Here is a 12,393-nt window from a genome sequence, read left to right as displayed (position 1 = left end):
CAGGGAAGTTGACTTCAAGCTGATTGAGCACAGGGCAGGGAGGGGGCTTCTGTTCAGGAAAGCTAGGCCTTGTCCAGTTCCCACAGCCTTGGCTATCCTGACTCCTGGCTAGAACAGGCTAGCCCCAAACTCACAGATTCACCTGCCTCTGCCTCCCATGTGCTGGGATTAAAGGTGAGCGCCACTGTGCCTGGGATCAGGAGGAAATTCTTATACGAAAAGGCTTGTCATTACACATGAAGAAGAACAGTGCGCTGAGAGACAGGGCTCACGGGCTACCAGGTCCTTCCTCAGTAAGTGTGTCACTCAGTTTAAAGCTGAGGAACCTGACACAGAAAGCCAGAGAAAGAGAGGCCTGGTGTCATTCATTGAGCTGGCCATGTTGTAAAAAACCGGTAAGGGTGACAGAGCCATGAGTTCAATCCCAAACGAAGCTGGGGTGCTGTGGGAGCAGCGCAGTGTGTGGAAGCATGGGTGTGGGTGAAATCTGATAGGGAAAGCCTCAGAGGCCCAAAGTCTCGGCCTTGTTTTATTTTAGGAAAGGGGTTCAGTATAGGCCAGGATAGCCTTCAGTTCACAACCTTCCTGCCTTAGCCTCCCAAGTGTGCCGCCACAGCCGGCTAACACCTGTAGTCTATCAAGAGATGTTTTGAGAGAAGAGAGGCAGAACTTGCTAGAGGGAAGGCAGCTTAGTCCACGGAAGCTGCAGTGTTAACTGTTTGCACGCAGTGTTTCCACACCTCGCCGGTTCAGCTGAGCTCTCTTCCCAGGAGACCGGCAAGTTGAACATTACTCTACCTCCGATCGAGACCCAGAGACAGAAGCCCCAGAGGTGGAGATGGTGGGGAGAGCCTGGGGCGGGAGCCTGCCTGAGTTTGTCTTCAAGTCTACTCATCTAAGGAGCTCCAGCGTCCTCTCAGTTTGGCCTCCTGACCTTTTAAAAGTTGTGGTACAAAGCCCGTCATGGTAGCACTGCCTGTAATCCCAGCGCTTGGGAAGTAGAGGCAAGCAGACCAAGGAGTTCAAAGTCAGCTTTAACTATTTAGAGTTTGAGACCAGTCTTGGCTACATACTTTGTCTCAAAAGGAAATTAAAAAAAAAAATAGTAGTAGAAACTGGACAGGGTGGTATACACTTGCAATTCCAGCACTTGCATAGGGGAGAGTCATCTTCCACTATGCAGCAAATCTGAGGAGAAGGTGGGCTATCTGAGATCCTGTCTCAAAACAAATAAAACACATTAGTCAGAGAAGCTTCTCCCATGCCGCAGTGGGCAGCAGTTAATGCAAAAGCTCATAATTGGCCAGAGTGCTAAGAACAAATGACTGCTGGGGGCCCAGCCCTAAATGGGACACCTGCATAAAGTCCCTCACCCCTCAAGGCTCAGGGAGCATTGTGGAAGAGAGGGCGGAAAGACTTTAAGAGCCAGAGAGCTGTGAAATGCTCTAGATGCCTCGTAGCTGCTGCACTCACGAACTCCCCACAACTGTGGTTACCTGCACACATCAGAGCCATGGCAGCAAGGAGAGGGTGCGGGCTCATGGAGCCTCTCCTCTGGATGAGGAGTTGTTGGCAGTTGATGACCACTGGGGGAGGAGAGTCATTTCTGTGGGAGTAGGACCACCGGCAGGTCGCCTACACTCCAGCGACTGTCCCACATCCATGCACAGATGAGTGTCACTAATTGGATGTAGCAGGTTAATTAAAAAAAAAAATATTTTTAAAAGGACATGAAGCCGGATGATGGTGGCACATGCCTTTAATCTCAGCACTCAGGAGGCAGAAGCAGGAGGATTGCTGTGAGTTCGATTGAAGCCATCCTGGTCTACAAAGTGAGTTCAGGACAGCCAAGGCTACACAGAGAAATCCTGTCTCAAAAAACCAACCAACCAAACAAACAAATAAATAAACAAAAAGGACATGAGTTGTTTGGGGGATGTTCTTAGGGGTACCAGAAAGAGTTGGAAATTGAGAGTAGGGGTAGATATGCTTTTAAAAGTATGCATCTAGGACTGTCTCAAGAAAAATTAAAAAACATTACTAGAAATGTCATAAAATACTATGCATACCATAACATTTAGCTTTTTTTTTCTTTTTTGCCTTTTCAAGACAGGGTCTCTCTGTGTAGCCTTGGCTGTCCTAAACTCACTTTGTAGACCAGGCTGACCTCAAACTCACAGCAATCTTCCTGCTTCTGCCTCCTGAGTGCTGGGATTAAAGGCATACGCCACCACCCCCGGCTCTTTTTTTTTTTTTTTTTTTTTCCCCTCAAAACTGGGTTTTTCTGTGTCACCCTAGCTGTCCTGGACTCACTTTGTAGACCAGGCTGGCCTCGAACTCACAGTGATCCACCTGCGTCTGCCTCCCAGAGTGCTGGGATTAAAGGCATGTGCCACCATAGCCCAGCACATTTAGCATTCTTAAATGTGTGGTTTGGAGGCATAAGTGCATTCATCCGTTGTGCGTCCACGACCACTGTCCACCTCCAGAACTCATCCATGCCCTCAGAGAAGCCTGGAGTGGCAGGGACTCTCGCGGTGGCTGGCCTTACATCTATGGACATCCTACATTGCCTGTGCTCCTTTGTCAATAGTCTCTTGACTAAGCTCTCCTCAGCTCTCCCTGTTGGAGTGTGACAGTTCTGAGAGGGAGCGAGCTAAAGTAAGTGGCTATCTCCATCGCATATGAGAGACTGAGGCAAGGGGACCTCAGAAGTCTACTCCCAAGACAGTCAAAACACAAGCAGAAAGGCCTCCGACATGACTTCTGATGTGGGATCCAGGATAGGTGAAGAATCCATCTACGCGGAGGAGCAGAGGGCAGAGCAGGTGGAGATTCAGGAGAAGCTGCTGTGCAGCTGGGTGGAGACCAGGCCCAAAAGCCCAGCTTCAGCCACATTCTGATTGAGCATTTGTCCCCAGAGGATGCCGCCATTAACTCTTTTTTTTTTTTAAAGATTTATTTATTATTATGTATACAGAGCTCTGCCTGCATGTACATCTGCAGGCCAGAGGAGGGCATCAGATCTCATTATAGATGGTGTGAGCCACCGTGTGGTTGCTGGGAATTGAACTCATGACCTCTGGAAGAACAGACAGTGCTCTTAACCGCTGAGCCATCTCTCCAGCCCACCACCATTAACTCTGACTCATCTGTCCTCTCGGCTAGGGTAGTCAGTTAACAGACCGCTTGAGCAGAGGCTGAGCAGAGCCTCCCCAGCCAGCATGGAGCCATGGGCCAGCAGCAAGGCTGGTGTTCATGTTGGAGGACCGTTGCAACTTGTCGTCTGCTAGAGCCCTGCGGCTCCTGTGTGAGGAGTGTGACTGAGTGGATTTACTCTGCTTGGAGCCTGAGAGCATAAAAGCCAGAGTAGATGGCAGTAAGGTTGCCCGATTCTTGAGTGGGGAGCAAAGGGAGAGAGGAGGCAGCACAGGACTGCAGAAATGTTCTCTCTGTTCGGTGGGATGGCTTTCCTGGCTGCCTCCTTCCTGCTCCTGAGGCTCATTGCCTTCTACTGGGCAAGGAGCCGCCTTCCTCCGGGCCCATTCCCTTTCCCCCTCCTTGGGAATTTATGGCAACTAAACTTTCAGCTGCACCCAAGTATGCTGATCCAGGTATGGAGTGGGCCCTCACCCGTGAGGCCCCTAAAGGCATGAACAAAAGGACTATGTCCTCTTAGCTTAGGGACTTTGGAAGTAGAGGCAAGAATTAGGGCCGGGTCTTGTAACTTGCCAGCTCTGAAGCTTTGAGGCTCAGTTTCCTCACTTCCATATGCAGGGGCACACAGGGGTCATAAACCATGGAGCGTACAGACTGAGCAGGAAGTGGGGTGGGAGAGTGGGTGTTCAGGCCCACCCATGAGAAGCCCACTCAAGAAACCCCCAAGAAACTGTGACTGTTTACATAGTGTGTACTAGGACACACCCAGGACGGATGGGGCTTGAGTCTGTGACCCTGGGCCAGGTTCCTAAGGAGTCAGTAAGTGCTCTGAGGAGATGCACTGGATGTTGAGTGTCGGGGTGCAGGAAGGTAGGGGTTCACACCAAGAGGGCAGTCTCAGCCGGTGGGGCCACAGGGCTTCAAGTGCAGCCGTGGAATACCTGGTCTCTCCATAGCTGGCTCAGACTCATGGCAGTGTGTTTACTGTGTGGTTGGGCTCTACCCCCATCGTGGTGCTGAGCGGCTTCCAGGCAGTGAAGGAGGCACTGGTCTCCAACTCAGAACAGTTCTCTGGGAGACCCCTCACCCCGTTCTTCCGGGACCTGTTTGGAGAAAAAGGTGAGCCCACCCGTCGTATGAGGGAGGGAAACTGGCTGTATATTACTGCACTCAAGATGGCAAGGATTATTGAGACCTGTGAGAAGGGACTGTGAACGGTTTCAGGAAGATGTTCTCAAACCCCTCCACATGAGGGGAGATGTTAAAGAGACCTGCATCAAAGGCCCAGCTCAGCCCCTTCTGGGCTCCACGGTCTCGAGCGAGTCAGCTTCATGTTCCGACTTTCAGTGTACTCATCTTTAGATGGGAAACTGTTTTCACCTCCGAGCTCCCCTAGCCGCCCACTCTCCCATCCCCCCCAGCCCCCATACCCCTCACCCCCACCCCTGGAGAATAAGCTGTCCAGAATCCCCAAGAAGGCCACGTCTGTGCCAGCTCAGAAACTGCCTTGTCCCTCCTGTCCTTTTCTTGGGCCCTTTTGTCTCTCTCCTCCTCTATTTTTCTCCTCCATTTCTGTGGGGACTTGGGACGGAATCAGACTGGAGAGCCAGGACAGGAATATCTGCACTCACTGACCACCCCACCCCACAATACCCTTCTTGGTCAGAGCAGCAGCCCAGAGCAAGTGAAGAAGGTTCTTTGGGGGTCTGCTCTCTAGGCCAGCCTGGTGGAGTTGTCTGAGGGGATCATCTTCTCTCTCCTTGGATTCAGGTGTTATCTGCAGCAATGGACACACGTGGCGTCAGCAGAGACGCTTCTGCCTGACGACTCTTCGAGAGCTGGGCCTTGGCAAGCAGATGCTAGAGAGACAGCTGCAGCGTGAGGCAGCAGAGCTGGCTAAGGTGTTCCATCAGGAGCAGGGTGAGAGGAAGTGGGGCAGGGCAAGCCTGCCCTATCCCTGTGGCCCTTCATACCCAAGCACATCCCTACAGAAGTGTACGGACCTGTGTGTGTGTGTGTGTGTGTGTGTGTGTGTGTGTGTGTGTATGTGTGTGTGTATGTGCGTGTGTGTCTGTGTCTGTGTGTGTGTGTATGTGCGTGTGTGTGTGTGTGTGTGTGTGTGTGTGTGTGTGTGTGTCTGTGTGTCTCCGTGTCTCTGTGTGTGTGATGTCCCTGAAGCCTAAGAATGTTACTAGTGGTTCCACTTGCGAGTTTCCCCAAGGTTAGTGGGCATGGACCTAAAAATGCCTAAGTAAGTAGAAAGCCGAAAGGCCTGCTCTGTAGTTCTGGATGTGGTCTCAGTTAACACTTAGGGCCTTTTAAATTTCCAGCCTGTTCACACCTTGATTTCCCCACTGTTTTTTTTTTTTTTTCAAATTTAATTTATTTATTACATATACAGTGTTCTACCTGCATGTAACTCCTGCAGGCTAGAAGAGGGCACCAGATCTCACTATAGATGCTTGTGAGGCACCATGTGGGTGCTGGGAATTGAACTCAGGACCTTTGGAAGAACAGCCAGTGCTCTTAACCTCTGAGCCATCTCTCCAGCCCCTCCCCACTGACTTTTATAGGCCCCAACCCTTCCTTCCCTGTGGGGAACCAATACTCACCCTTTCAGGTCTCAAAAGGCCTGAAATCCCTGTCTCAAGGTCGCCCTGAATCCTAGCATAGCTGGTCTTTGCCAACAGCAACACATCTGCCCCATGTTCTGTGTCTGTTCAGCCTCTTTCAGAGCATGCTGGTGTTGGGAGCACCTTGTGGGCTTGAGTGAGGAAGGGGGGGGGAAATGCATTAAGCAGATGGTTGGCAGTGTTTGAGGCTGGGTGAGTGCTGTGACAGAACTCTGCGTGCCACCTCACACTCAGTCCTCCCTTCTCCTCACAGGGAGACCCTTCGACCCTCAGGTCCCTATTGTCCAATCCACAACAAGAGTTATTGGGGCCCTGGTGTGTGGCCATCACTTCCTCTCTGAGGAGCCCATCTTCCTGGAAGTAATTCAAGCCATCAACCTTGGCCTAGCCTTTGTCAGCACTGCTTGGCGCCGGGTAATTACTTGGCTTTTGGGGAGGCTGGTGTGCAGGCTGTGGGAATGTTGTCTGAATACAGTTTAGGCAGGAGCCTTCGCCAGGGTTTGGCTGGGATGGTAAAAAGTGGGCAGGAGGTGTGACCGGGTCTGATTCTGGCTTTCTTGGGCTCTCGCTTCTGTGTACACAATTTTGGGCTCTCCACACAAAAGCCAGACCTGAGCTTCTTAAATCGGGGACCCCACCTATTTTGGAGCTCAGCTGTCCTGCCTCAGGATGGTTGCCTGAATAAGCCCTCAGTGGGCTATTCTTTCCGTAGCTGTACGACTTGTTTCCATGGGCCCTTCGCTACATCTCTGGACCCCATCAGAAGATATTTAAGTACCACGAGGCTGTGCGAAGCTTTATCCGCCATGAAATCATCAGGCACAAACTCAGAACACCTGAGACCTCTAAGGATTTCATCAACTGCTACCTGTCACAAATCACGAAGGTTAGCCAGGAGCACAGGGATCGAGGGGCTGTGCTCCTGGGTTGTACCCCATGTCTCAGACGTGAGCCCTGTTTCTCATGTTTTGACTCATTCTGCAAACTTTTGGGCACCTTGAAATTTGGGTTAAGGAAGGGCCCCTCCAGGCCCGAGCTGGCTTCTCTACACATGGTAGGCTGAGAAGTGGAGGGCATGGCAGCAGGGGGCAGGGCTCCACTGCCATCTCCTGTTGAAGTCAACCCAGTCCTGGGGCTCAGGCCCTCCCAGGGCATCGCATCCTTAGGAAAGCTCTGATCCTACAAGTCTTGGGACAAGTCTGACCTTAGAAAGACACCAGGGCTGTGTCGCAAGGGACCCTTAGACCCACAGCCGTTCCTTCCCACGCCGCCAGACCATGGATGACCCTGTCTCCACATTCAACGAGGAGAACATGATCCAAGTGGTGATTGACCTGTTTCTGGGAGGCACTGACACCACGGCCACCACACTGCACTGGGCACTACTATACATGGTCCATCACAGAGCCATTCAAGGTAGGGGACCCTTGGTTATACCATGCCTAACTTCTCCAGATAGTTCCAAGGGGGCTTCTGGCTTCAGGCACGATGCACCCATCACTCTGTTCTATGGGCAAGGGGAGGGTCCTGTTCTCATCTCTGCGAGGCAGGGGTCATTTCAGTCCCCAGCCTGTGACTTGCTACAGGACCTTGGGAGTCATCACACCCCTTAGGACTGGTAACTGGGGAGGCGTTGCTTCGCCCATTCAGTAATGCTTCAGCACTCACTCAGTTCTAGGCTCTGGGTTAATGGTCAGATCACAGTTGTGAGGGACAAAGGCGTCTGGGGGGGAGGGGTTCTCCAAAGAACAAACTGGCTACAACCGGTTCCAGTTCTGTGGGGGCGGAGGACCTTCGCTGTAGGCTACGAGACTCACATCCGGGTCCTTTCCCTTCTCACAACTTCTCCCTCCAAGAGCAAACCCACAAAGCAGCAAATTCTCCCTCTCTAACCCTGATGACAGAGTGGGTGGCGAGTGGGGGGGGGGGAGGTGTGGGTATGAATGACCTAGCGCTGTAAACTTCAGCAGCTGTCTCTGGGTGGAAAACCGGGTAGAGGTGTGCGGTGGGGTGGGCTGGGGTGGGATGGGGAGGGGGCCCACGGGCATCTTCCCAAGACCCTCACTGAACCATCTGCAGAGAGAGTGCAGCAGGAGCTGGACGAGGTGCTGGGCACCGCGCAGACCATCTGCTACGAGGATCGAGAACGCCTGCCCTACACCCGAGCCGTCCTCCATGAGGTGCAGCGCCTGAGCAGTGTGGTGGCTGTGGGCGCTGTGCGGCAGTGTGTGACTTCCACCTGGATGCGGGGGTTCTACATGCCCAAGGTAAGTAGCCTGGAACAGGCCTGTGCCAGACCCAGCACTCGCAGGAAGCACTCCTGCCTGGTGCAGCCACTTACTACAGCTTCTGTCAGCCTGACACCTAGCATTCAGTCAGTCAGTGGCATTTGGGGCAGTCACTGATTGATAACCTTAAAGTTTCCTGTGGTTCAGAGGTATTTTAAGACACCCCCTTTTCCAATGTTTGTTGTCTACACATATGTTCTACCATGTGCAGGGTCCTAGGTTTAATACCCAATAATACAAAAATATACCAACAAATAAAAGTTAGGCTAGAGCCAGGTTCTGGTGGCATACGCCTTTAATCCCAGCACTCGGGAGGCAGAGGCAGACAGATTGCTGTGAGTTCGAGGCCAGCCTGGTTTACAAAGCGAGTCTAGGACAGCCAAGACTCCACAGAGAAACCCTGTCTCGAAAAACAAGACAAACAAAAAAAGTTAGGTTAGTAGTACAGACCTATATTCCCAGAACTCAGGAAGTAGAGGCAGGAACATCAGGAGTTCAAGGTAATTTCCAGCTCCATAGTCAAGGCCAGGCTAGATTACATGAGATTTTGTATCAAAAACCAAAACTAGGGCTACCAAGAAGAGACTTGATACCCTATGAGCATATACAGGGGGAGAAGGTCCCCTTCAGTCACAGTCATAGGGGAGGGGAGTAGGGGGAAAATGGGAGGGAGGGAGCAATGGGAGGATACAAGGGAGGGGATAACAAGAAATAAAAATAAAATAAAATAGAGCAAATAAATATAATTACCAAGTTAAAAAAAAAAAAAACCAAAACCAACCAACCAAACAAACAAAAAACCCAAAAAACAAAAACTAGGAGCTGGAGAGATGGCTCAGTGCTTAATAGCACTTGATCTTGTAGAGGACGCTGGTCATCACTGAGGGAAGGTCAAGGCAGCAGGAGCCTCATAGAACTGGTATGTTATATTCACAGTCAGGAACAGAGAGCAATGGCTAATGTCCAGTAATGCCCAGTCTGCTTTCTCTAGCCTTACACAGGCCAGGGTCCTTCGCCCAGGAAATGCTTCTCTCCTTACCCACATGGGTAGGTCTCACCACCTCATTTAACGTAATCAAAACAATCCCCCACAGCTGAGCTCAGACAATTCCAGATTTTGTTGAGTTGACAGTTAAGATTACTTATCACACGGCTTCAGCAGCCGAGGGACAGTCACAGCAGGGGACCACAACAGTGGGCACTCTTCAAGCTGTCTCTGCTCAGACATTCTACATGATGGTGAACCTCCAACTGCCATTTCCCTGTTGAACTCCTGTTGAAGTCAACCCAGTCCTGGGGCTCAGGCCCTTCCAGGGCATCGCATCCTCAGGAAAGCTCTGATCCTACAAGTCTTGGGACAAGTCTGACCTTAGAAAGACACCAGGGCTGTGTCGCAAGGGACCCTTAGACCCACAGCTGTTCCTTCCCCACGCCGCCAGACCATGGATGACCCTGTCTCCACATTCAACGAGGAGAACATGATCCAAGTGGTGATTGACCTGTTTCTGGGAGGCACTGACACCACGGCCACCACACTGCACTGGGCACTACTATACGTGGTCCATCACAGAGCCCAGGCTAGAAAAGAGTGTCCAGGAGGCAGATGACTCAGCAACTGGGGCGGGGGGTGGGGGGGGGTAGGGGGAAGGCATGTTTGCCTTTTATGTGTGGATGTGGGGCATTCTGAGTCTGCTCCACGAACTAAGGTCAGTCCGTGCTTTGCAAGGCACCAGATGCATTTGGAGTGGGAGACATAAGCACTCTGGCCTTTTTGCAGATGTCCCTTCACCTGAATTTGATCATGAGGGATTGTTGAGCTGGCTAAATAGATGACTCAGCTGTTACAGGCCAAAGCTCACCATCAAAAGAACAAGAATTGATGATGTGGCTGAGGTGTGGCTTAGTGATAGAGCACAGGCTTAGTACATGTGAGTGAAGCCCTGGCTTTATTTCCCAACAGCACAAAAACGTGGAGGGTGTGGCTGGCATGATACATCTGGCTATTTAATCTCAGGCAGATATCCAGGGGGAGTTCCCCCACTGTAATGGGAAAACGTGTAGCTTACTGGGGCACTAGTCGAAACACGTGTCTCCCAAAGCCTCTATGTAAAGCCGCAGAGTGAGCAGATCTGGGCTTCTTACTGGTCCACGTGGCTAGAGCCTGGCCTGTCCCTTCAGCCTAGGTGGTGCAGCGCCCTCAACAATAGCACGCACTCGCTGAGCGGTGGTGGTGCACGCCTTTAATCCTAGCACTCGGGAGGCAGAGGCAGAGGGATCGCTGTGAGTTCGAGGCCAGCCCACTCTACAAAACGAGTCCAGGACAGCCAAGGCTACGCAGAGAAACCCAGTCTCAAAAAACCAAAAAACCAAACCAAACCAAACCAAAAGAATAGCATACACCTACTGGGCACTCTTCAGAAGGGTTTGTTTTGTTTTTGTTTTTGTTTTTTTGAAACATAAAGCTCTCTGTGTTGAAAGCAAGAACCCTGCCGTCAGTCTTCTGGTCCCCATGGGATAGTTGGCCTGATTCTATGGACTTGATAAATATCCACGGGGTAGAAATCCTGAACCCTGAGGCTGAGTGCGCTAAGACCTAGGACCATAACTAAGCCCCGTTCTTCTCTGCTTGCATCTTTGTGTTGCCTCCCTTTTCACCCTCCCACCCTCCTTCCTTCCTGTGCCAAGACTGCAGGGTTAAACTCAAGCCCTTGTATACTAGGCGAGTGCTGAACCTCTGAGCTGTATCCCTAGCTGCTAATGGTGTTTCTCTTTAGCCCTGGGCCCACGTGGGAAGGAGCCTAGGTTATGTGGGCTGAAGACTTTGGCTCTTCCTGCTCCCACTTACTCAGTGTGATTGTCTTTTCGGTCCCTCAATTCACTTCACATGTGAGCCAGTGGGCGCTGACTGGGGTTAGAACTACAAAATAGGGAAAGGTTAGGACACAGTTCATGGTCAGCCAGTGAAGTTGCCATCTCTGGCCCTACATTTTCCTTCTTTCCAAAACTTGATCTTTCTTCCCCCCCCACCCCCACCCCCCCGCCCTTTTCTTTCTCTTCATTTTTTTCCTTCTCCCATTGTGGGCTGCCATGGATGCAGAGGTACAAGGCTCAGCTCCTTAATGCGTGTGAACCTAGAGCTAACTCTGCTGGCTCAATTTCCATGGGTCCCGGGCACCCTGGTCACTCCCATCCATGTAGTAGAGTTGCTTTAGCCCCCCAGGGCAGGCTGGGTCCTGGGAAGCCTGAGCCTGCCTGAGCTACAGCAGTCCTTCTCTGCAGGGTACCATCATCTTACCCAATCTGGCCTCTGTGCTGTATGACCCCGAGTGCTGGGAGACCCCTCATCAGTTCAACCCTGGCCACTTCCTAGACAAGGATGGAAACTTTGTGGCCAACGAGGCCTTCCTGCCCTTCTCCGCAGGTACCCAGGCACAATGTTTGGTGGGGGGGAGGGGGGGTGTCTTGGCATGGGGAGATAATTGGGACAGACACAGACCTGTTGTTACCATCCAATCTTTCCCTCTGCTTTCAGGGCATCGGATGTGCCCTGGGGAACAGCTTGCTCGAATGGAGCTCTTCCTGATGTTTGCCACCCTCCTGAGGACCTTTCGGTTTCAACTTCCAGAAGGGAGCCAGGACCTCAGACTGGAATATGTCTTTGGGGGGACACTGCAGCCTCAACCCCAGAAGATTTGTGCAGTGCCTCGGCTGGCCAGCCTCAGACCTGAGGAGGAGTAAGCAGACCTGCCGTGGCAGCGCCCCAACACATAAAGCTTCTGTCTGTCTGCCACTGCAGCCCCTCACTCCCATACACACAAAGCTTCTGTCAGCCCCGCAAAATCAGGGACTAGGAAGCCGTGGACTTTTCCTAGGTCAGCTGCTCACAGGTCTCACACTAGCTCTGATGGTAATCCCAGAAAATGGATGTGGCTAGAATCCTGCCACTGTAAATAACTGGATTTGGGTGGTTCCGTTCTTAAAGTAGGATATTTATGCTTCGGCAGAGGAGGACTTTATAACATTTGGTAAGGCTTGACACTTAATCCGTTCACATGGTTCATTTGGGGGAAATCAAGTGTCACAATGTTGTAGACACATAGACTCAAACCCAGTAGTGCACGCAAATTCTAGGGACTGGTAGCTGGTGGCGGTGGACACTCGCCATTTTCTGTCCCCTCCTCCCTGCCCTCTTCAGACCAGAGGGGAGAAGTAGTTACATCTGTGTTCTAGATAAGTGTTCTCATCAAATTTTCCATCAAGGACCCCAGCTATACTTTCCCTAAAATAGTCCCAATGCTTTGAAGTAGTATATC

At 51.6% G+C, this 12,393-nt stretch overlaps 1 protein-coding gene across 1 annotated transcript; it reads left to right on the top strand.

Annotated features, from left to right (window-relative positions):
* The first annotated feature begins 2,759 nt into the window (after positions 1-2,759).
* Positions 2,760-11,864, top strand: LOC127193230 (cytochrome P450 2J2-like). The gene is made up of 9 exons (XM_051150529.1): positions 2,760-2,861; positions 4,116-4,278; positions 4,930-5,079; positions 6,046-6,206; positions 6,505-6,678; positions 7,067-7,208; positions 7,872-8,059; positions 11,360-11,501; positions 11,613-11,864. The coding sequence occupies exons 1-9, from the start codon at positions 2,760-2,762 to the stop codon at positions 11,816-11,818; spliced, it is 1,428 nt and encodes a 475-aa protein (XP_051006486.1). The 3' UTR covers positions 11,819-11,864.
* Positions 11,865-12,393: the final 529 nt, after the last annotated feature.

The sequence above is a fragment of the Acomys russatus genome, chromosome 8 (genome assembly GCF_903995435.1).
Source record: "Acomys russatus chromosome 8, mAcoRus1.1, whole genome shotgun sequence".
Taxonomy (NCBI): Eukaryota; Metazoa; Chordata; class Mammalia; order Rodentia; family Muridae; genus Acomys; species Acomys russatus.
Note: the sequence above shows the minus strand (reverse complement) of the source record. Positions and strands in the feature narration are given on the sequence as shown.

Coding starts and splice junctions, on each gene's coding strand:
- LOC127193230 (XM_051150529.1), top strand. CDS start 2,760: ATGACTTCTGATGTGGGATCCAGGATAGGTGAAGAATCCATCTACGCG. Junction 4,279..4,929: donor GGACCTGTTTGGAGAAAAAG/GTGAGCCCACCC, acceptor CCTTGGATTCAG/GTGTTATCTGCAGCAATGGA. Junction 8,060..11,359: donor GGGGGTTCTACATGCCCAAG/GTAAGTAGCCTG, acceptor CCTTCTCTGCAG/GGTACCATCATCTTACCCAA.